Here is a 24,957-nt window from a genome sequence, read left to right on the forward strand (position 1 = left end):
TATTTTATTTTATTATATATGTATATTTGACTTTACCTATATTTGGGTATGGGGGATTATTTATCATGTATTATGGAAATATTTATTTGATAGTTGGAAATATACTATGAAAGTTTTTTTATACATGTACAAAATGCACACACACAGTATTTGTACATTTATTGTTTTGTCAATAATAAATAAGGGGTATTAATAAGAGCAAGAGCAATAAATCAGCTACTCCAGTATACTGGCTCATATTAGCTTATTATCGACCTACTGGTACTGGCGTAAATGGCAGCTGATAGGTAGCAAGAAATTAAGGTACAGAAATGCTGTGCAAAGATAAAATATATAACATAATAAACTATATATCTGCCAATATGTCATTGTTATTTAAAATACTGATGTAGGTCGGGCTTAAAAGTATTCTACAGCTCGAGCTCTAGTATTAAATTCTTATTACATATTGCTTTTAAATGCTGCTACCTTAAGAGGCATAGAAATTGCAACTGTAAGTTAGCAATTATTAATTATTAGTGATTTGATTTTCTTCTTCATATTTTCATCGTCCAGTGCTTGCAGCCAGCCACCATATAACAAACCCTGCTGCTTTATGTTGGGCTGTTGCAAAGCATTGTGTGATGCTGACCGTAATGCTGACCCATACTCTCCCTTTCTTATTTTTGTTGCTCAGGAGTTTGCTGCGCTGACCAAGGAGCTGAACGCCTGCAGGGAGCAGCTGCTGGAGAAGGAGGAGGAGATTTCTGAGCTCAAAGCTGAAAGGAACAACACCAGGGTGAGGACAGCGTTGAAGCACACCTTAAACCATTTACTAAACTGATTATATTGCCACTAATTAATCTTGGCAGTGACAACATGCCAAATTCTCTGAGACATTCAATAGTTTCTGGGCAAAGAGAGACCGTCATAAATGTTATTTTGACATTTTTAACCACATATTTAGTTTATGATGATGCCTGTTTCTTCCATATCCAACCCCCTTAAGTTTGCAGTTCTGCAAATTTCTCTAAAGTTTCACAACTCGCCCCAAATTTTCAGGCCAGCCACAACAACAACTGCACGCTGCGATAGACAGCGTCCTGAGAAAGCTTAAGCTATCTGGTGGGTACGGTTTTAAGGCTGCAGAAGCACTGAAGCAACCATGCGCACTGTCTGTTTCCAATTCCCAGACATACCTCATTAGCTCCCCACATTCTGCCGGAACATTTTTCCACTTACTTCACATGGATGGCCGCTCAACAGTAAAACTAAGTCCAAATGGCACTGATGCCCTGCAGTGTCCAGGTCAACGTATTTGGGAGAAAAAACAACTAAAGACATTAACAGATCAGCTCGGTTTTGTGGAGCTGAAGTCCTGCATCTTCAATAAAAAACATTCCCTTTTTTGAAGCAGTAAGCACACTCTGCTGTTGACAGATAAGGCTCTGTTTTTCCATCCCACTGCTGATTAAGTGTGGATTTACTGTCTTGCACAATCTTTCTCTGGGTGGAGGCAGAATATTTTAGCATGACAGCGGCTGAGAAAAACGGAAAAAGGAGGGAGGTGAGGCGCAAGAAACAGGGACAGACAAAAGTCATTTTCACTCTCTCACTTTATTATCACCTCGAATCTTCTGATGGCCAATTACCAAGCAAACTTTAATTAAGCATGGTTTTGTTGCTGGTACGGTTTTACAGTTCATAATTAAATCTTCGAAGGCATGTGCTGGCAGTCAGTGGACTGAGGAGCAGACAGCGGATGGAAGGCCAGGTTAACTTTATTGGTTGTTTTAGATAAGCATTATGACCAAATGACACGCATGTAAATTCCTGCAGAGACTTGATAAGACTGAAAAAGAGAGCAACAGATAAATGATGAAAATATTTACAGGACAGGGGGAGACTGTTCTGAAGACATTACCTGAGGCAGAACTCGGTTCACTTTGTGATTGATTCGACGGTGGGCATTTTGTTGAGTGTGCAGGAGTGCGCGTGTAGACATGATGGCTGCTGATGAGACAGCTGCATCAGACAGACAAGAGACGACACTCAGTCGCCTTACAGTAGAGGTCTGCACTGGGTCTCTTTTCAACCCAGCATGCACTTACTCGTACTGGATTTTCAACCGTTACCAACCACTCCTGCAGAGATTCTGATCACTTCTGCCTGCAAAATGTTTTGTATTGAAAATCCGTCTGTCCCGCCCTGCAGGGAAAATAGCACACATTCAATTTGCAATTGGAACAAAGATTGAATATAATACATTATGGATTAAGTCCCTGATTCTCTTCAAGTTTGTATTGTTTTCCATAGCAACAGATACAAACCAGATGCTGGATGCTCAGTTCATGTTACAGATTAGATTTGGATTAGGAACAGCAATTATGTTTTACCTTTGTTACTTTATTTGGAACCATCAATGGAAGAATATGGTTAACTGGAAGCCACATGGAATGGTTAAAGGAATAGTTCAACAATTTTGAAAAATACAGTTATTTGTTTTCTTGAGTCAGATGAGAGGATCAATACCGCTCTTATGTCTGTATGGTAACTATACAGCTACAGTTTGGACAGGCTCTGTCCACAGGTAACAAAATTCACCTACCTGCACCTTTTAAAGCCAAGAAATATTCTGGCACATAACCCCCCCCCTTAACACTGCAACTTCCTGTTTTTTTCCCCTGATTTTCGGTATGGATTAAACAAAGGAGATATAATGTCTTAATTAGTGCGCTTTAGTGAGGCAGATTTTAGGGCAGGCTAGCTTTTCCCCTTGTTTCCAGTCTTTGTGCTAAGCTTAGCTGACCGGTTGCTGATTCTAGCTACCCAGAGATTTTGGCTGGTAACCTGAGCAAAATAAATGAGCAACCATTTATTTCTTTTAGGTAACTATGACCTGCAAGTGATGCACAATAGTAATGCTATTTTGTATTTTTCTATTACTGACTAAAACCATGAGGAAATATAGAGTGTACTGGATCAATGGGTTTTAGTTGTCATTTAAATCTCATTAGACCCTGCTGGTTCCTCTCACCTTCATCTTCACCCCTGTACACTGCACATTCTGTTTTATTACATCAAATTGTTCCCAGTTTTCCTGAATAATTACATAATATCATGCTTACTGTGTAATGCACAGTAAGGAGCTTTGTAGAGCTTTGTTAATGCAGTCCCTTTCAGTTCACCAGTGATCCCAAGTGGGAGCTTGATTTCCTCACCAGTGGTTAACCACAGAATACATTTCATCCAGCTGCAGCCTGTTGAGCACCATTCAGCGGGGGATGTTTAGACTAGTGAAGCAAAGGTATGACAGGGATGAAGCCAGGGAGGTTTTTCTGGGAGAAGAATGAAAAGCTCATTTTGAGCTGGGACTTTACCCTCTAACCAGATCATTATCTTGGTGATATAATATTATGTCCTTGGACAATGTCCGAGAGGGAATGAAGTGTTGAGATGTGCATTGCCACGAAACTGCTGCAGTGTTTTCATGATCCATTGAGTAACAAGGGGACATGGAAGCAGATGATCACATACACTGATCTTACAATGGAACGGTAATGAATAATGTTTTATCACTGCAGCCGATCTGGAATTCTGTCTCCCAGTCACATCCATGTTGTTTACTCTTGTTTAGTTGTTGTTGTTGTTGTTTTATTTACTTTCTTATCCTGAAGTCAACCCCCGAGCTCTGCATCTCATCTTGCCTGTCCTTGTGAAGCTCTCTGCTGGCAGTTGAGTGGACATGCTACCTAGCAACCGATTAGCATAATCCCTTTTGTGCACTACTGGAAGGATTACAGTTACTTTTGAGCAGATTTGAATGATTTTTGCATCATTCATACCTTTACACTGAAAAAGGCAGAACATATACAGCACATTTTCCTACAAATGGAATGGACACAATTACTTTAAATCACTGCAGTGTAATATTTTCTTAATGCACACCTGTTAAAATGGCTTACATTGTGACTCTAATAACACAAATTAATGGAACTAACCATTTGTAACAATGTGGATGATGATAATTATTACTATAATTGAAGTTAACAACGTGCTTTTTACTTCTGCTTCTTTGGTCTCGCTATTTTTGTTTGAGCAAGCCTGAAGAGGAATTGATCCTTGGATTACATTTGTATTATACTCATTATGTTGTTGATTTGTCTTTAAGATCGAGGCGCGAGCCCAATAAAGCACACATGAATGTTTTTTATATATTTCCAGTACCTAAATTAGGTGGATCTCAAGCTGAGTTTGGGCATGCAGCAAACGTTTCTCCTTTTGGATTCTTTCACATTATGCCTATGTTTTACTAGCATCTGACTTAATTATACTACTGTGATGAAGATTTCTACTTTTCCGATGATTATGTTGATGTTAACAAAGATTTTTTTCTGTGGTCTTCTTCAGCTACTGCTGGAGCATCTGGAGTGCCTGGTGTCTAGACACGAGCGGTCGCTACGTATGACAGTGGTCAAGCGGCAGGCTCAGTCGCCCTCGGGAGTCTCCAGTGAAGTTGAGGTCCTTAAAGCACTCAAGTCCTTGTTTGAACACCATAAAGCCCTAGATGAGAAGGTAAGTGTGCCTCCATTAGCACATCATTTCAATTTTGAGGTGTCTGCCTGAGCGGCGTGTACAATAGCATCAGGAATCAGTGTCTGCTCCTGTGTCTGGCTCTTATGTGATTTAAGTGGTTTACATTTGCTTTGTTTTCCTGGTATGATTTTTTAATTTTAGCCTCTACATCTACAACATTTCTCCTGCCTCCTCACAGCCTGCTGATTTGTGTTATCACCACCTCCCCTGTAATCCATTCATCCTCTCTTCTAAAAGCCATCGTTTATAAAGCATGTCCAATGGCATGCTGTTCAAGGGAATAAAAGCTGCCTTGTGCAGCTGGGGGGGGGGCATCAGGACTCGGACTCCGGCTAACTTCTGATCCAGGATCAACCTCCTCTGAGATCTGGCATCCTGTTTGGCCACAGCAGCGGTCACCACACGGTGCAAGTAATTGCTCCATCACAGCCACGACAGTCCTAGAAGAAGATGCCCTGAGTTTCTCTGAGTTCACAGAGGAAGAGAGGGGTGTAGGAGGGGAATCTCCTCCCAGCAACTGGCGCTTTAAAAGCAATAAAAGCCTCATATCGCTGCTTTGAAGCCACAGCAAAGTGTTATTGTGAGGATAAGGGAGGAAAAGAGGACAGCTCTTCCTGCTGCAGCAGCAGGGCTTCTTTTCTGCTGTGTTAACCCCTGATTGCCTAGACTGGAATCCAAACACTAGTCAGTGGGGGGTAAATGTTGTGCATTTCTCTGCCAAACCCTTAAGTTATGATTCTAGCTTCATACAAATGCGGCTGCAATCTGCACATGTTAAGGCAGATCATGATACATGTTTGTTTGTTTTTTCATTCCCAGGTAAGAGAGAGACTACGGGTGTCACTGGAGAGGGTGTCTGCCTTGGAGGAGGAGCTCACAGCAGCCAATCAGGAGGTAAGAGCTGCCACAGCTATTATGGTTAAGATTATGAATGTAGTGATTGTAATTGTGTAGTGATTTTAATCTTCTTTATGTTGGACTTTTTGTATCCTTACAATTGGATCCTCAATTCCTCAATGTGATGTGTATATACACAAGTAATTAGAGAAACAAAACTACACCAAATACTACAAATACTACAACTCCCAACTCTAAAAACAATTTAATAGAGAAATAGAAATTGTAGCAGGATGTTGGATTAAATATGTACAACTCAAGGTTGCATTTTAAGATTGAAAATGGAGTGGGACAAATACTGAAATATGGAAACATGTTGCATGAATAGGAATGCATTATATCTTAGATGTGCAGATGTACATAGTTAGCTGTTTGATTGTCAGAATGTCAGGCAATATGTATTGAAATGCATCTGATAGTGCTACAGAGTCAAAAAATGAATCAAAAACAGAAGAATTAGAAACATATCATTTAATAGATAATATACATAATTTTTTTTACTTTTTCAAATTGTATCACACAAAAGAAATAAGAAAACTATATTGGAGAAAATACATATGTATAGACACTGTACATTCAAACATGTGTCCAACTCACAGAACAAATGTACAGGATTATGTACTGCTCCTTTATGTGGATGTAAATCTAATGCGTGGTGTCAAGATGTGTCCTGAATTTTGTATCAACTGAAAACCCCCAAAACAGCCAGAGCCCCTCTGCGGGATTCACTCACCCTCGAACAACATAAAAAAATAACATGAGTGGCTGAGGTACAGCTCTGACAGAAGAGTGGCCACTTTCGCCATGGTGGCCTAACTCTTTCTCAACCTCCTTGCTCAGGCGGGCAGAAGTGCCAGAGCAGCTCTTACACTGCAGATGGTCCTGTTCCAGCTGAGAGAAAAAAAACCCTCAGGCTGGCACTTCACAGCCTGTCAGACATGCCAGTCTGACACTCAGGCCTAGAATAAAACTCGGTAAGGAGAGGAGAAGAAGGAGGGAAAGGGGAGTGAAAAACAGAGGAGGAGGGGAGGGGAGTGGGTGAAAGGACAGACAGCGAGATGAAGTCGGAGAGGAGAGAGAAGGAAATGCAAAAAGAGCAAAGAGAGGAAGAAGACAGAAATAGAGTTGGCAGGTGGGAAGCAGAGACAGGTTGTGTGTGGAGGTGTGTGTGTGAGTATATGTGTGTGTCTGTCTGTGTGTGTGTGTGTGTGTGTGTGTGTGTGTGTGTGTTAATGAGGTGCAGTTGGTCAGAGCACATCTGACAAGGTGTGGAGACAAGAGGATGAAGGCTTAACAGACAAACTGTGATGATGTGTAAGAAGATGAACGGGCTGATTGTGGTCTGAAGCCAAAGATTAGACGGTGTAGGATCTGAGCACAAAGGGGGAGAGTGGGGCAAAAAAAGGATTGAACAGTTAAAAAAAATAATGTGACAGGCTGCTGGTTCCCAAAGCTGTCTCTCATTTTTCTTTTACAGCTTTTGGACAAAGTCTGCTTTTTAAACTGTAAAGTCCCTGACAGACATCTCAGTGGAGGACGTAGCACTTTGAAGAGTTTTCTCACATCACACAGCCAAGGTTAGAAAGACCGTACAGTACATCTGTGAGGCTGTCTGTCATAAATGGTTAACACTACACTTGTCAGTGCGGCGGACAGATGAGTGATTGGACCTTGAGGTGGCTAAACCTTCTTAGCCCAATAAAAATGTCCATGCCTCAGAAACTCTAGGGAGGCACGCGGAGTCGGTAGCCGACGAATAGGTAATTGATTTGTGATGGAGGTCTGGTATGAGTCTCTTCTCCCTGTGGGGTTTTAGACAACACGACCATGCCTGATGAAATCATCAGCCTTTGACCTCACGCAGTCACAGGTGTTTAAATGGCCACACACTGATTACTGCTGGTGATTGCAATTTGCTGTTATGGAACAAACTGTAATTCAGACTGCGTTGGAATCTATCTGGTGATAAATTGTTGTTATTTAAAGGGGACAATGGGCATTAATCAACACTGTGACACATTTGGAAAAACTTTCAAAATAAAACTGCCAGACATATCTCAACAGCTAATTTGCACCTATAGTCCCATCACAATTAGAAATTGACAAAACAGATTAAAATTTACATAAATAAATAACAGAAAAATGTTATCCTAAATAAAGCAGACTTGATTATACTTAGTAAAATGTTCTATTCTCAGGCAAAGGTTATTTCCATAGGTAGAAGTTAAGTGCATTTTGTCACCTCTGGCATCTGCCTTTGTTTTCTCAAAGGTGACCACATCTCTCCATCATTTCAATACACTGGCACAGGAGGAAGAGCCACTGGGTGCATAATCTAATTAGTAAAGCCCATGTATAGTTTAAAATTAACATACTCATAAATAATATCTAATTGGTGATAGTAATTTGATTTGTAATGGACCCCTCGTGTGTATTAGAAAAAGTTTGTATGTGTGCATTATAAAAAATAAATTAAACTTAGTGTTGAAAGTTTGGGACCAGTTTGAAACAAAGCACACTAAAAAGTCATGTAAAACAGCAACACTCCAAAAAATATCCATATCATTAATTCATTTTTATCTATTATTGAATCCAAAAAGTCTTTAAAGCGCCTGAAAATCTGATTTATATTGAGTATTACTTTATAACAGTAAATATTTATAATGAAATAATTAAAAATCACATTCAAAGTGCAGAAAAAAACTGCTGTGTTAGAGTTTAACGCTCAGTTTGATTGACAGTGGCCTGTCAGCATGAGCAAACAACTGTCATCTGAATTGATTCAAATACTGCTATATCCTGACTGATGCCCAGAAGTGCGTGACATTTTGTGACACCTTTTTTCCAACTGAGTGCCAGCCGATTCAAAACAAGAAGAGCACAGATGAAACAGAAAAGCCATAACTCTCAAAAACAAAACTGTTCAAACTTTGGCTGAGTTATATGTTCATGTAGGACAAAGTAAAAAGCTAATTGAGAAAATTACTTTTTTAAACCAAATCTGAGAGAAAAAATAGACTTAATTTTAGAAATTTCTGTTGGAAAAGGTTGTTTTTTTCTAGGACTCAATAGTAGTTCCTTTCCTCTACTAACTCTCACATATTTCCTAAAAGAATTCTATATCACAGGCAAATTTAAGCACACAATATGAATTCAGTATTTGCACATGCATTTCTCCAAAGCGTGCGGTTGATTGTAATTTAAGTGCATTGCAGCAGAGACTTGCATACCCCCAGCTCTCACCTTGACGAAATCAATCTTTTATACTCTAAGAACCCCCCCGACCCTCCCGTCACTCCTCCTCACATTTGTCCAATTTCTCCTTCATCACATTAACTCCGACAGTCTCCATCCAACACAGAAGTGCTAAAGAGGGGTAAGAAAATCAGGATGCAGGCCCATCTCGTGCTACCTTTCCGTCAGATATCTGCCTTTGATGAGAGGTACATCAACAACATCAAAAAGAAATAATAGGCGGCATGTTCATTTTGCATCTGGCAAACTTCTCCTTTCTTTAATTTCCGAGCTGGAGATGCATCTGTAGCACTCCATTCATCATTTGTTGTTCCTTTGTGTCACGGTGTTGTGTTAGTGTTTGATCTCTGAGCTGGAGAAATTACAGACAATCTTGGAATAATGGTACAGAAACATACGGAGGCATAATTATGCCGTCGTTAAAAATAATGAACAGAGACGTTCTGTAGTCGGTGTGCAACTGCAGAGAAGAAGCCAAGCTGTTGCCGGTGAAGTCTGAGGCCAAGCTTAATGTAAGGTAAAACCGAGTCATAGTGGATGGGAGAAAATCATCTTTTACTGCCCCTCTCTCCGCCACTTTAAAGAAGTCCTGATATGAATTGACTCTCAGTATGATGTCAGTGAGGGCAGGTTAGAGTTTAAACCAGATCATGTCAAAGTCCCTTGAGAGCATTGTTTGTTTTATCGACAGTCATGTCATTGATTGTTCCGAGGCTCCCTTCCCCTCTGTTGTTCAGAGAAATGCAATTTTCTCCATTCATATAGAGATTTTCCATGTTCCCAGCCTATTTGTTCTGAACAAAGATGACCTTCCAGTAACTGTATTATCAACTGTTTTTGAAGCAAACAAACACAATTCCATTAATGTGTGTGTCTAATAACAGATAGAGTATCTGAGCTGCTTGGAAACTACAAAAAAGAGGAAAACATGCAGATTTGAGAGTCCAGGCTGATTCAGAGCTTTTGAATACTGAGGGTGGAGCCAGCATGATGCAGCTTTAAACATGTAACAGCATGATGTGATTTTTGGTTTTTGTAGTTTCTTCTATGCTAGTGTAGGGAATAAGAGTGGATATTTTGTTTTTAGTTTATTTTTTTAAAGAGAAGAGAAATCTCGGCAGGGTTGAGTTGACTACTTTCTGGGACTGTTTGACTCTTAAAAGGGAAATTCTGATTTCATACGGTACAAACAGTACAATTTGGGTCGTATTTTTGTTGTCTTGGCCATAAAAAAAATCATATTCATTCAACATTTCATTCACGGCAACAACAGTAAAGTCAAGTCAGACAGGGCAAGAAACACAAGTAATTAAATGATCCTCTTAAACAAATCCGCAGTAACTGGTTTTTAAACATAATTTTTCTCACAGTTAGACTCAGACTCAATTAACTCCAAAATGTTTTACCTTTAAACAAAGTGGTTTAGATCATTTGGTTAAACTTTTGAGTTCTTTTGTTAACTATCTGGCCGATGAGCAGATGGTCACTGCTTTCTTGACTTTGACTTAATCTAATCTCAGCAATTACTGTGGTGAATACAGTCTCATAATCAATAGGAATCACTGCAATAAAGTTGAATTTTCCTGTAATAATGATGGCTCATTCCTTGTGTTTTCACAGCCTGGATCAAGGTTGGACGAAAAAAGGGGTGACCACATAAGATTTGAAACTTGATAGCTTATTTTATGTAGCAAAAAGAGAAAAAGGACTGAAAGCTAACAAAAAAGCATGTAAGAGGAAAAAGAGAGAGAGACAGGCTCACTGCCACCAGTTTGTGTAGAGTAGTGAAACAGATGGTCCAGGTGAACTGAATCTTCTTGATAGCCCAACTCCACCCTCCAGACTCCTGCAGGGAGAGGTTTGACACGCCTGGAGTGGGGCTCACACTGTAGCTGTATGAGTTGACAATTTACTGCAATGTGTTGTCCAAAGCTGCACTTTTACGACAAAGAAGTTTCACAATAAGTTGGCATTTTTGGTAGGTCATTTTCAGTGCTTCAGATTACTATCTTACTCCCTGAAGTTTCAGATTCTAGAAAGTCTTGTTTTGGAAAGTACAAGAGGCACCACAAAGTCTCAGGGGCTTCAGATTGTTTATGAGAGACAAGTAGCAGCGAAGCGCACTGTCTGCGTTTCTCTTCTCCATTATAAGGAGAGTGATAATCACATGGTGTCTGTCAAGGAAGAACCTAATTATTGTTGTTGTCGGTCACCCATCTGACAGGATTATGACTTTAGGACAGTTGCTTAAGGTGGTGAAACGAAACACGAGGTCCGCGGAACATGATAATTATAGTGATTATATCAGTGCTCAAGTGCTTCCAGCTTCATGTTGGTTAAAGCCATGTTCCATAAATTCCTGCAGAGAGGGACATACTGTAATTTAGTATTGCATAAGAGAGAAACATGACTAGTTAACTGGGGGTTGCAGTTATGTATTTATGCTAATCAAACATTGAGGTTTCAACAGGTTCTGCTCATGTTGCAAAGCCACATTTTAAAGTCTGATCTTTTTTTTTTTTTTTTTTGAATCTCAGCTCTCTTAACTTCCAACATAAACTTTTGTATATGCAGGTATTCTGATATTGTGTCAATTTCAGCTCTAATGTGTGCACCTTTTGACCATCCTGCAGATCGTGGCCTTACGGGAACAAAATGCTCACATTCAGAGAAAAGTGGCTTCCGGAGACGGAGGAGAGGACATACTGGAGGGCAGTGAAGCTCAGCAGAAGGTCCATGGCAAGGTCAGCCTCCATCTTAAAATAGGGCACTCGATACGTGTATTTTTTAAGTTATCCTCAGTCGTTTCTATGGTCCTGGAGGCAGCTTAAGCTTTATATATTCCACCAATTTACACAATATTAATCATGAACACATTTACCTGTCCTTTAAGCATGGATCTGTCATTTATCATCTTCTGATACCTTCAATGTCAAAGTCACACCAGTTGCAATCATCATTCTGTCTACACGTCTGGTTGTAATACACAAATAATTCATGCACGTTTACTTCCTCCTGGTGTTTTAATTGTCAGTGTAACACATAAAAAAAAATTCACCATATTATTAAAAGGTTTTGATCATACATTAGCTCTGCTGGTGTTCTGAAGGTGACCCACAGTCAGACGAGAGCTCTTGCTGTGACCCCAGTCTCTCCCATTATGCAGGAGCACACGTGGACCTGCATAGCTGAATACAAATTTACCTCTTATTATAGATTTAAAGAGAGAAGGTGTAACGGCATCCACATTTACTAGATCATACAGGAACAGAGACGGCATCAGAGCCCAAAACAACCAACCCCAAATCCCAAAGCAGACCTGCGAAATCCTCTTTACATGCAGACAGCAGCATCTACATCTTACAGAGGATACCTGGGTAGATCAGTGGAGATGCTATTACTGGGCTGGTCTGCTGCAGAAGGGGGGGTTGGGTGAGGGATGTCAGGAGGTAAGAAGATGAAGAGTGTGTTGTGCAGAGGGATACGCTAATGACGAGACAGCTATCGTCTGCCCTGTTTTCTGAAGATAAAGGGAGTGAATATGTACGTGTGTTTTTATTTGTGTGCGTGTGTTAACTGCTAAATGGCGCGAATGAGAACTAGTTATTCGTGTCGCTGCGGTCACAGGGACTGACAGACGTGTCTAGGGGGGAGTGACGAGCCTGATCTGCAGGACCGGCATCGTCTTGGAAGGCAGTCCTCTCCACCTGATTTGCACGTGTCCCTTTGGTTGTCATTAATGTGACAGGAGGAGAGAGGTCAGTCAGAGGGGAAGAAGGAGTCAAGAGGGAGAAAGGAGGGAATAAAAGAGCAGCTCTTGAAGTGCATATTGACCCATGGAGCTCTCAAACCTTTAGCATAGACCTGGATCTGCCTGATAACCAGCTAATACAGTCTGACAGATGAGGCCTGCTGCTTCACCATTTTCATTTTTCATCCAGTAAACATCCAGCCACTGCGCTGTTGCTGGATTAGTTTCACAGCCCATCACTCTTAGAACAGATTTACCTTTCACTTTTTGTAAAACAGTCACCCCACTGCTGGTGTTATTGTTTTAACTGGATATAAACTGGATACAAAGACGCTATGTAGGCTATATAGCTAATTCTTTCTCAGCTGCATTGATTTTATGAATGTTGCACTGGGTTTTATTAAACATTAAACTACCAGCAGTAGTTGCAGCCTTTCTGGCTCCAGTTTGTTGATTGTCATTTACAATAGGGTATATTATAAAATTAATTTTATCATGAAATCTATTTTGAATGAGTTGAATGTGCTCAGGATGAATTTAGCAGTCTGGGGTGAATGGATTTTCCTATTCAGTTCTATTTATATTAAGTATTTATAGTCTTAAATTATATTATGTGAGCAGGGCAGTATAGTGTCATAAAATGCTATGTACAATTAGAAATGCTGCACTATAAAACTAGTAACTACAGTTGTCCAATAAATCCCTCTGAAATATAGTAGAAGTATGAAGTGGCATAAAGTGGTAGTACTTAAGGGAAGTATAGGTCCTTTTAAAATTGTGCTGTACTTGAGCAAATTTTCATTTTCAAAGTTTTGAGAATCCCATCTGCACTCAGGCAAGTGTATGACATTCTGTTGTATGGTTTTATCATAGGCTGTGACATGACAGGATAACCCACAAACCTCACTGTGAACACATACCAGAGGGATTATTCAGTAGAAAATACTCCATTGTTTCTTGAAAAGCCACGAGACAAACAAACCTGACTGACCTCCACTGTATTGGTGGGGAAGTAGAGACAGATAATTTGGGCAAATAGAACCAAAACTCTGCTTGGCTCGACGAGGAGTAAGTGAGAAAATGTGTTTTGTGATTTAAATGAACTGACCCTTTTTAAAATGGGTCTGCTCATGTGGACGCAAAACTTTATCTAAACTCTTGCAGCCTTTAAAAAAGACTGGCCATTTAAACTTTCTTAAAAAACAGGTGCCCTTATGTTACAGGACTGTGAAATTAGGACTATAATGGGAGCCACAGTTAAATAATGTATCATCTGTGGGGCTGTTGAGACATTTTGCAATAAAGTCGAGCTAAATCCTTAAAGTTGGTCCTTTTTATGAGAGCGGCCCAGTGCCCGAGCACTGGTATTAAAATCAGTGGCGTGATTTAGTGGGTCTTGTTCTCTGCTCGGGTGAATCATTGATCACAGGCAGCAGGCGGAGAGGCCCAATTAGGTTTGTCCTCACAGATGGATGGCCGAGGACGAGCAGCTGGGCCTGATGCAGGAGAGAGATGGAGAATGAGGACATCACTTTTCCTCAATCTTCACCTCCACCTGTGATACAGTAATTGCATTTGAACATAAAGAGAAAGCTTTGTTATTTAAAAGCTGCGCACAGGGCTGTCAGAGGAAGTGTGTCATTTAGTCGTGATAATAGAGTTGTTTTCTGGTGCGTTATTCTCTGCTCTAAACCTCTGCAAGTTGGATCTCTCTGGCATCCCCCCCTGATTAATCTACCTCATGCAGAGACCAGGGGGGCCTGCACAGAGTGAGAACTCAGCAAAATCTAATCATATTACTAATGCAAGTGTCAAAGCAATTTTTTCCAATGGTGTCTGGAGTGGTTCTCAGTCACCCAGTCTTTGTCACCGTCTAAAATCAAAGCAAAGAAACAGCCGAAGCCTTGAGCTCCTGAACTCAAATTTATTAGAGTGCTAATGTGTGTGACTCTCAAAAGAAGAAATGGTATCTGAAGTGGGAGCAAGGCTGATTTCTCAAGGATCGCTTCAATACTGCACAAGAAAGCCAGGACATGACAGGAAATCAGAAAACCGTTTTTTATTCAGCTCATTTTCAATCCTGCCAATGTCTCTAATCACAGCCTAACTTTTGTTTCTTTTATTGGATGTTTCCCATTAAGTTTTTAAAAGAGAAATCTGTATAAGAAAGTGGTGTGAATGGTAAATATGACATTGATTTGATTTATTCATGCACTGTAAACTAAATGGTGCCTATTATAAGACATTAAACAAAACACAAAATGTACAAATCCATTAATTTTAGATGACCAAGGACTGAAATGTGTCTTTAACAACACCAAGATCAGAAAAAACACTGCTTCTCAGTAATACCTATCTGCCTTAATTGCTAAAAGTTTTTATCTGAGCAGTTATAGAAGAAGTTATATTGTATACAATACTAATACATGGTGGTCACCAGGTCATTTGATTTGTATGTTTTCTCTTAGCTTTGGCTTTCGAAACTGAAGTTAAAGTTGCTGTCCCCTGCTTTTCTCATCTCTCCCCCAGCGTCTGTCTAACGGCTCTCTGGAGTCGGCCCATGAGGCGAGCCAGGTGGTGGAGCTGCAGGACCTGCTGGAGAAGCAGAACTACGAGCTGGCCCAGATGAAGGAGCGCATGTCCTCCCTCTCCTCCCGGGTCTCCGAGGTGGAGCAGGAGCTGGAGACCGCCCGCAAGGACCTCATCAAGTCAGAGGAGATGAACAACAAGTACCAGAGGGACATCAAAGAGGTTACAGCACACACACATTTGACAAGGGAATAACGGTTGCAAGAGACACATCAAAGAAGGCTAGCAGTGGCCTAAAAAAAGCTTCTATTAGCATATACTCTCACACTTTCCCTCCCTCTCTATGACTGTATGCGTCTGTCATAACACAAACAAATTCACACGCAATTCAAGGCACACTGCTTCCTTGAAGTACAAAAAAACCCAAAACTTTATTATAATGTCTTTCTCAAACAATCACACACAAGCAGGTGAATCCTATAAATATTCTTGCAACTTGCAAAGAGACAGACCCCGGTAGGCTGTATAAACACTTCACAAGGACACACACTAACACTTAAAATAAAAATAAAAAAACCTCCAAGAAGAACAAGCAGCTGTCTCTGCATCTGTCACTGTTTGTTCCTTGAACACTATTTCATGCTGGAGTGTCGACACGTAAAGCACAAAACCAGCCAGCTAAATGACAGTTTTCTGGAGAGATTAGAAGTGTCATAAATTGGCAATTAAGATCCCAATCATAAACCCATTCAGTATACGTCTGTGCGAGGTACATGCCAGTGAAGTGGACGGGATATGAATATAAGCTGATCCCCCTATAGCCTTTGGGCTGAAATTGCTATTGATTGCTAACGATGCAGGCTGTGGCCTGGCAAACACGGCCTCATCGGACTGACCCAGTGTTATTACCCTGCACTGCCTCCTCTGAGAGACGCACTTTATTCAGCTCTCCCAGTGACTACTATTTTTTTTGTGTGGTTTTGAAACCACATGGGTTTGCATGGGTTTGTGCCTGCAGCAATTCTCCACGCAGGAAATTAACTCTCAGAGCTTCAGAGATAATGTTGCCATCAGGAGGGGCAACCTTGTTTCATGTCAGCAGTATAAGATACAAATCACAGCTGCGTGTTTGTACGTTATTAAGCTTTATTGTTTTTTGTCTTGTTTGGTATTTGAGTAGATCTACAATGGTCATGTTGTATATGGAGCTAATCTGATGACAAAGGTTTTATTTTGTCAACTTGCAGCTCTGCTTTGTGTTTACAATTCAACTTCAGTAACTGTGTGAGGGCTTCTGGACATGTTGTAATTTTAGTTTTTGTACTAATGACATTCAGCTGCATATTTCAGTAGGCCACAAGCTGTGATGAGACCATTTTGCACACTTGTTTTAGACATTAAGAACTGTTTGTATAATTCATGTTTTGTAGTGCGATGTTAATCAAACCTGTGCAGATATTAAATTGCAAAATTCATGTTTGAAAAAATACTAGAAATTAGAGCTGTAGGTGATTTACAGCAAGTTCTCTGAGCAAAAAAAAAGGTGAAATTTAAGACAAATCTAAGCAGCAACCAGAAACACACTTTATTTTTGAAAATACTAATCAGTGGTGGAGGAATTTTAGTTTTAGGAATGCTCTCACCTTCACTGACTCTGTGTGTGTGTCCGCACACAGGCCATGTGTCAGAAGGAGGACATGGAGGAACGGATCGTAACATTGGAAAAACGCTACCTGAGCGCCCAACGGGAGTCCACCTCGGTGCACGACATCAACGACAAACTGGAGAACGAGTTGGCCAATAAGGAGGCGTTCCTTCGACAGGTCTGTATAATCCAATGAGTGTTTATGAGGTCCAAGTCACTGATCCTCAATCCTGAGAGATGCTTTGTGTTTTTCCAGTTCTATTTACTTCAAAAACATTAATGATTATTTTATTTGTCAAATTGAGTTGTAGGTGGCTGCTGAAATGGACTATTCAGAGCTGATATGCCCAACATTTTTTTTCCAACAATTTGACTGAATTCACAAAAGAATAAAACATGCACGCAGCTGGTTATGTAAGATAGATGGTTCCTGTCAGTTAAAGAGCCCTTAGAGCTGATCCACAGAGGTTTGGCAATGAGAAACCCTCTTGACATTGTGTCAAATAATGTCAGAGGAAATTACTACTGAGGAAGGAATTTTCATGGTTTCACTTAAGTGTTTACTTTGAGCAGATGCACATGGCTCAAAGTCATCCTCAGAACTGATGCAATGCTGTCAATATGATCAAACCATGGTACAGATTTATTCTCCTTTTTGATGATCCTTTGTGATTCATTGGAGCCAATTACATAAATTGTCTGGCCATACAAGATTGAGTGACATTTCCATGTGTACAGGCTTAAGCACCAGCTGAGCTCTGGAGGGATAGAAAGAATGTCACACTAATATTAGCAGAAGTAATCACGGGCACGCACAGACACCATGAGACACACAAGCACCCCTTGGCTTTGCTACGAAGAAAGTTGCTCACACACCAACCAATGTTGCTTACTTGATGCCTCACATGATCGATATTACTCTCATATGCAATTATAAGGCTACAACCAGCAGCCGTGTAGCTTAGCTTAGCAACAGGGGGGAACAGCTAACTTGGCTCTGTCCAAAGGTAACAAAATCTCCCGACCAGCACCCTTTTAAAACTCACTAATTAACACATTATTTCTTGTTGATTTAGTTTGTGCAAAAACTGAAGGGTAAAAATTACAATTTGCCATTTTACGGTTGGGAGCAATAACTTCCTGGAGTCTCTGCTGGTTGCCTGGCAACTGCTTCCTACAAATAAATACTTTAGACAGAGCCAGGCTAGCTGTTTCCCCCTGTTTTCTGTCTTTATACTAACCTCAGCTAACTGGCTGCTTGCTTTAGTTGCATATTTATTGTACAGACACGAGAGTGGTACCAATCTTCAGCCATTTTATTGAGAATTTAATTTCTGAGTCAAGATTTCCCCTTTTGGCTTGTACACAACCGGTCATAAGCACCTCATCGAGTTGACTTCAAGACCACTCTTCAAAATAAATGCATCCAGAAAACCCCCTCAGAACGGACAGAAATAACCCTTCAAAGCCTTTGGATTTAAGCTCCTGCTACCGCACACAAACACACATCCTCGCTGTAATGAGTTTACTTGTTATTGTGCCAGGAGCTGAACCCTGGGATATGAACGCTGATGTTTGAAGATGAGTTGTTCAGGGGGATGTAGGCTTGGCCATTGGTACAGAGGGATGATTGGATGAGAAGAAATTGCAAGCAAAAAAGGCAAAAAAGATGGATGGAAGGGCACCTAGGAAGGATATTGCAGACAAAACCTGTAATGCTTTCCCCCAGTGTCATCTCAGATACCAATGAGATGGTGATACGGGTAAAGACAGAAAATATCACTGACACAACACAACAGCCCTGGCCCACTCCAGTCTAATTATTGCATATCGAGCTGCCTGGCCCGATGCTTTGGGGAGCAGAGCATCTGTCGCTGATGGCAAAGGCTGCCAAGCCTGCCCCCCCCCAAAAAAAAAAAAAAGAGTCTTAAAACTGATCAGGGCCTCGAGCAAGGCAGGGAGGAAAGTCTTAACACGCAACAGGAAAATACAAGTCACTTGGTGGCAGCTTCACTGAGAGCTGGGTTTGATTTCCATCTTTATAATGGCACGTACTATATCTGAATGCCTAATCAGGGCAATTACCGGTATCTGCTGAGTAAAAGTTGCCACTGTCACTCTTGGCAAGTGCAGAGCCGCTGCTATTCTGACTCTGTTATGGTGCTATTTTGAAAAAGGGTTGAGGCACATTGCCAGAGCCTTCACTAGCCAGTCCTCCTTCTAAAGACGGATATCTGTGAATCTATTTTCTGCTCTGCTGACATTCAAATGGAAAATAAGGAAGAGATTCACAAGAGTTTTTTTTTTTATATTATGTGCCAGGACTTATTCCATCAGTACAAATTGTTTAACAGAAACCACAAATAAGTCTCACTTTTTTCAGTCAAATGTTATTTTATTTTGAGGATTTACCATACGTCATATCTCCTATAACCTATGAATGACTGCCTGCTGATGTGGGTGATGCTGTGTGTTTGTGTGTACAGATGGAGGAGAAGAACAGGCAGCTACAGGAGAGGCTGGAGCTTGCAGAGCAGAAGCTCCAGCAGACCATGAGGAAGGCCGAGACGCTGCCGGAGGTAGAGGCTGAGCTGGCCCAGAGGATAGCAGCCCTCACCAAGGTAGGAACACACACACACACACACACACACACACACACACACACACTAATACTGTTGACACATTCCCACAGATGTCCTCGTCTCTAGATTTTCTTCTATACCTGTGTGTAAGTGTGCACTCGGTGTCATGTCATGACGTTTCAACATGTCCCTCTCCTCTTCCTCGGCCACATAGTCTGACTCCAGCTCCTCTTCCTCCCCTGATGATTATCACTTTGTTATGGAAGCTAAACTCCAAGACATGAACTCCATTCTTAGGAAGGTAGTCCCACAGGGCATCACAGCTACTGCCAACTCCTGTAGAGAGCAGATTTCATTCATTTATCTTATTAGTGTTTTGTGGCGAGCGTGTTTTACTGGGATTCTGCTCTGGCTGTTCTACCACCATGGGACAGCTGCATGGCACTTCTGGCTGGAGCTCATACTTGGCAGCGCTGGAGGAGCTTTTTTTCCTCTTTCATTCTGTCCTTTGGTGGCCTCGTTCTCCATCTTTTTCCTTGTCACTCTTTGTTTCAACCAGCTCTCTCTGCAGTATGCTTTAAAATGATAGATATCCATCTTTGAGTTTGGGATAGAGGCTTTGGCTTGTGTCGTCGCCACTGCTTTGTCTTTGTTGCCTGGCTGTCAAACAGATCACCAGCAGATCATCGTGCCCTCCTTTGTCCTGTCTATGCTGTGATCCATCTGTAGGCGGAAGAGCGTCACGGGAGCATTGAGGAGCGAATGAGGCACTTGGAATGCCAGCTGGAGGAGAAGAACCAGGAGCTGCTACGGGTGAGTCACCACGGAGGCGTTGTGCCAGGCAACGTTAACCAGGCAGCCACTCCTGCATGAGCATGGACAGCTTGAGGCGACAGTGACTGATGACACATTGTCTGATTTATTACCCAATCACACTTGACCAAATCAATGTTTCACACACTCTGGTTTGTAAAAATGCTCACACATGATGCAATAATGTACTACTTATTTTAGATCACGCCTTCAGCATCTACATTTTATAGTATTACAAAATGTTGCAGTAGATACCCAGTTTGAGAGAGAGTCTGAAAATGTTGTTTAACAGGGCTTAAATAACACATTTAATTGCAAAAGTTCAATATGCAGTCACAAGTTTATTAACGGGATATGAAAGGCATATGTAAATTTTTTTTCATACTTTATTCTGCTTTTTATTGCAAATGATTTAATAATTAAAGGGCATTTCATGGGTTGTACACAAGCATACATTGCTTTGCTATCAGAGGTCACAAGCCAGAACCACTGCTTTAAATTAGCTTTATAGCAAATATTTTGAAGGGCTTGTTAGATGTGACTTTTGGAATATAGCTCTTCAATCGTGTACTCTATGCCTCCAGGCTCGGCAGAGAGAAAAGATGAATGAGGAGCACAACAAGCGACTGTCGGACACGGTGGACAGACTCCTCACGGAGTCCAACGAGCGACTTCAGCTACACCTGAAGGAGAGAATGGCAGCTCTCGAAGAGAAGGTTAAACATGGCTGCCATGTGGATGGAAACCTATCAATATCAGTTCTGTCCAATGAATGTCAGGAGGAGATGGATTTTATCACCCTCTGACTTTCTTTTCCTCTCTTTGCAGAATCTGCTAATCCAAGACTCGGAAGGTTACAGAAAACAGTTTGAGGAGTCAATCCAAGAAAAAGTAGGTTGATCAAGAAATGATGATTAGTATGACTTGATAAAGTATTTTTAAAAAGAGGAATAATGAGGTTGGTTGTTGGCATTAGTTTCATTTTTGATAAACCTCTACAGTTGAATATTCATAAGCTTCCCGGGTGGGGTAGGATAATGAGATGAACTTCATAATCAGCATGTAAAATATCAAGAAATATCTCTGTCAGTGGGTATTCAGCAAAATGAAGATAATCAGCTCCAGTAGCTCTCAGCCATATCACTCCACAGTGTTGACATAACACCAATATGACTACTGTATGCAATACTGGGATAATCATTCTTTGAGCGTTTAACATCATAGACAAGTCCTGTAATCACATCTTGTCGAATTGTTTCGTCCAGACACAGCTGGCAGAGGAGATTGAGAAACTGAGATCGGAGCTCGACCAATTCAGAATGAGGGCAGGCTCCCTCACAGAACCCACCCTCTCACGGTAGGTGTGTTAAGGTTTGACTTGTGTGGGGCTTTGCAGTCATATAAGACCGCTGGACCCTGAAAATCTCCACCGAACTTTGAACTTACGAAATTGCCTGTTTGCTAAGCTCGGCCACCTTTTTAGATACCGTTGCTTTGCCTGTTAGGCTTTCTGTTCTTGCTAGCTAATAGACCAAAACTTTGGGTTAGATGACAATCTGCAATGCGTTATGCTTTCTTTTGGCCATTAAATAGACAAGCAACCTGTACAAAGAAAACAAGAGTTTTACTACTGGTTCTACAAACTGTACTATAAATAAATATATAAATAAAGAGAAGCTATTTGTGCCCCTTCTGGTGATGAAACTTGCCAGGTGCTTTTTAAAAATGGGTCCAAACAAAAGTTAGATTCAGTTCACTGCAGTTCTGGAGCAAACAGACAATTAGGCAACTGCATGAAATCAAGCATGAGTCAGTATTTGTACCCGGACTCAAACTGTTTCAGAGTCGAGCAGTCAGCTCAAGAAGAAAACGAGGATGCTTGACTCAAACAGAGGTTTGTACTTAAAGTTGCTCAACTGCCTGTTTGCCTTAAGTTTTAGCAACTGCATTGCTTTGTCATTGGATGACATTGCCTGGCTAAAACCTTAAAGAGATTAAGACTTTAGTCAGGGATAACTGATCTGGTCTAAGTTTGTGTTTGTAACAGGAGGCAAATAAACTGCAGGAATACAGATATACTCTCTCCAGCAGCAGCCCTGTTATTTTATCTGTCACTGATGAAACATTTTGCTCTGCGCTATTGTTAGAAACAGTGGTATCACTGAACTCTCCATATCTATTCCTGGATATTTTCTGACTTCCCTTTCATGCTGCATGAAGTTCTAAGATTACAGTGCTGATGTGTTGACAATGGCAGCCATAATACCCTCCATAGACAAACCATTTGCAGCCATTAAGGCATGCATAACAAGCTCGGATCCTTCAAGAAGTACACTTTACACCACATCACTGTGACTATTAGCTACGCTTGAGGGTACCCAAACACAAGATTTGATTGGTTTACTGTCTGCATAACTGTAAACATTACCATAACATTTTTGATGCGTCTCATCTTCTGTAATCTGATTGCAGCTCAGGCTTCAGTCCCAGAAGATGTTTTACTGTAGGCACAAACTAAGTAACGTAAGGTGCAGCATTACTGATAGAGGTTCTTTCTCAGGTCTCATCTGGACACCTCAGCTGAGCTCCGATTCTCATTGGGATCTCTGGCTGAAACCCAGTCGGACCACTACCGCTCAGCCAAGGTCATCCGCCGGCCAAGGAGAGGTCGAGTAGGTCTTCACGAAACCAAGGTGAGTCTTTCTTTTCTGCCTTCAATCTGTCTGTGCCTTTTATAGTAAAATGCTAGTGTTTCTTTTGTTTCAAAGTGTAGGAGCTGTTCAACTGCTTCACCACAAGCCTTGTTTGTTGTTTTTATCAAAAAGAGTATGGAGCTCTTTTAGTTAGAAATTGGCACACCCAGTAGAAATCTTCCCGAAAACCCTGAGGCTGTAATTCAGCGCTGGGTGCTAAAAGTCTCCAATATAGTAATAGAATTAACCTTTGGTAAGGATGCTAAAATCAGATTAACATCTTGTCTTTTTGTTCCCTTGAGAATTCCACAATCCTGCATTATGTTCAATATGTTTTAACTGAATTATAGGATTAGGAGTATACATGGGGGAGAGAGTTTAAGAGATCATCTCAGTCTCAAGCTCTCAAAATGGACGCGTACTTTGGCATGGCCATCTCATTTTTGCTTGTTTTGGTTGAACAGGCAGGCACAGTCACTGCAGCAGGCCCAGTTTAGGTTTTATACATTGTTAGTAGGAGAAACGTATCACCAGGAGAGTACAGACAGGAAGTGAAGAGTCCAGGTTAGCCTCTCCAAGGATACAATTATTTCTGTCCAGCATTTCACATATTAGTAGACTGTACAGCAATATAGGGTTCTAAGGGTAAATGTTATCCCTCCATATCACATGCTTATTATCTCCAGATACAATTAGGCAATATAAGTTATTTTAGAGGATAATGTGCTGTGCTTTCAGGCTACAACTAAAGCACCTTGTGGTAAAATAAAATTAGTTTTTGTCATGTTGGCCTGTTGCTTACATTTTCTTTTTTTTACTGCTGATGTCATTCAGGTAAATAAAGCCATTCAAACGACTGCTTAAACTAAGAGCTCCTGCATAACAATTCTGATTATATGAGAGAAAATGCTATTTTGATTATCTAATGAAAAGGTGTTCGGCTCCCTGGGGATGCCTCTAATTCCCCTAATGACTTTATATGCCTTAAACTTATAACATATGTTCTGCTATTCACCGGGTGCCCTTATCTTTCTGTGCAGGCTAAATCGCTGGGGGAGCATGAATGGCGCTCGCAGCAGCTCGGGGTTCTAGGAGGCCACCACTTCGAGAGCGACACCGAGATGTCGGACATCGACGACGACGACAGGGAAACGTTGTTTAGCTCGATGGACCTGCTCTCACCCAGCGGCCACTCTGATGCACAAACTCTGGCCATGATGTTGCAGGAGCAGCTGGACGCAATCAACAAGGAGATTCGGTACCTGACACACACTGCAGTGTTCATTTAATATAAAAGGCTAGCTTCCCAGACATATTGATTTGCTTCCTTTACTTATTGTGTTCCTAATCCGTTTTACTTCAAATCCCGTTAACACATGATATGTTTTTAAGATCATATCCCGGAAAGCTGAGCCGTTTGGGATTCCTTTTTGGAGATTGCTTTAAACGTTTCTGACTTTGGGCTGATATCCTGTTGTTGGATTAAACCCCGTCTCAGACGGATAACTCTCCATGCTTTTAAGGAATGTTTCTTAACTTTGCCCCTTTCTAGCCCCTTGGTGATATTCCAGCTAAAATCTATATTTTTAGCATTATATAACGCAACCCATATTGAATAGTGGTTGGTTTGTATTCAAGAAGGGGAAAAAAGTATCAGAGAAACTTACTTTCAGCATAATCCACCTATCCACTGTCTACCCATATTAACAGCATCTTCTAAACACTCATATTTTCCACCAAATATGCTAAAATATGGCTTAATACACTGCTTCTGACAGAATGTCGTGCAAGAATCTCTCAAGCTCGTAGTCAAGCATCGGTTGTCTGTAGAACGCTCTTCCTGTCTATGAACACTTTTCTTGTATGCACTCAGTGTTTCGGGAAATGTGATCTGCCTCTTGCTTGTTAATGCTGTAATTATCTTGTGCTGATAAGTATTCATAACCCCCAGGCGCAACTTTACTTAGTTCTTTATTTCAAGGGCTCTTAATGTGCCTTTTGGTCTTGGCTAATTTACATCCCCATCAATAGACACAGTGCCACATTTCCTTCAGGAGGAGTTAATTCAAATCTGATGGCAGATAGCGATCATGAATCCAAAGAGTGGAGCTCTCAGCTAATTACAAAGTTAGACCCTGGATATGTTAAAGCTAATGACCTGACTTTTAGCCTTTTTATCTCCTCACTATGGCCTTTAATTAGTTTGCGTTATACTGT

At 41.0% G+C, this 24,957-nt stretch overlaps 1 protein-coding gene across 14 annotated transcripts in view; it reads left to right on the forward strand.

The window, feature by feature from the left end:
• ppfia2 (PTPRF interacting protein alpha 2) overlaps positions 1–24,957 on the forward strand; it is a 157,757-nt gene that overhangs the window by 111,766 nt on the left and 21,034 nt on the right. For 8 of the 14 annotated variants that reach the window (XM_051392375.1, XM_051392376.1, XM_051392377.1 and 5 more), the window contains 14 exons: positions 677–778; positions 4,390–4,554; positions 5,395–5,469; positions 11,361–11,471; positions 15,008–15,229; positions 16,684–16,830; positions 19,139–19,273; positions 19,449–19,535; positions 19,964–20,047; positions 20,632–20,763; positions 20,876–20,938; positions 21,313–21,404; positions 22,608–22,740; positions 23,781–23,998. In XM_051392375.1, the coding sequence (XP_051248335.1) occupies positions 677–778; positions 4,390–4,554; positions 5,395–5,469; positions 11,361–11,471; positions 15,008–15,229; positions 16,684–16,830; positions 19,139–19,273; positions 19,449–19,535; positions 19,964–20,047; positions 20,632–20,763; positions 20,876–20,938; positions 21,313–21,404; positions 22,608–22,740; positions 23,781–23,998 (1,766 nt within the window). The remainder of the gene's footprint in view (positions 1–676; positions 779–4,389; positions 4,555–5,394; positions 5,470–11,360; positions 11,472–15,007; positions 15,230–16,683; positions 16,831–19,138; positions 19,274–19,448; positions 19,536–19,963; positions 20,048–20,631; positions 20,764–20,875; positions 20,939–21,312; positions 21,405–22,607; positions 22,741–23,780; positions 23,999–24,957) is intronic. The other 6 variants (XM_051392384.1, XM_051392388.1, XM_051392387.1 and 3 more) reach the window with 3 other exon arrangements.

This window comes from Dicentrarchus labrax, unplaced genomic scaffold, assembly GCF_905237075.1.
Source record: "Dicentrarchus labrax unplaced genomic scaffold, dlabrax2021, whole genome shotgun sequence".
In the NCBI taxonomy this organism is placed as follows: domain Eukaryota; kingdom Metazoa; phylum Chordata; class Actinopteri; family Moronidae; genus Dicentrarchus; species Dicentrarchus labrax.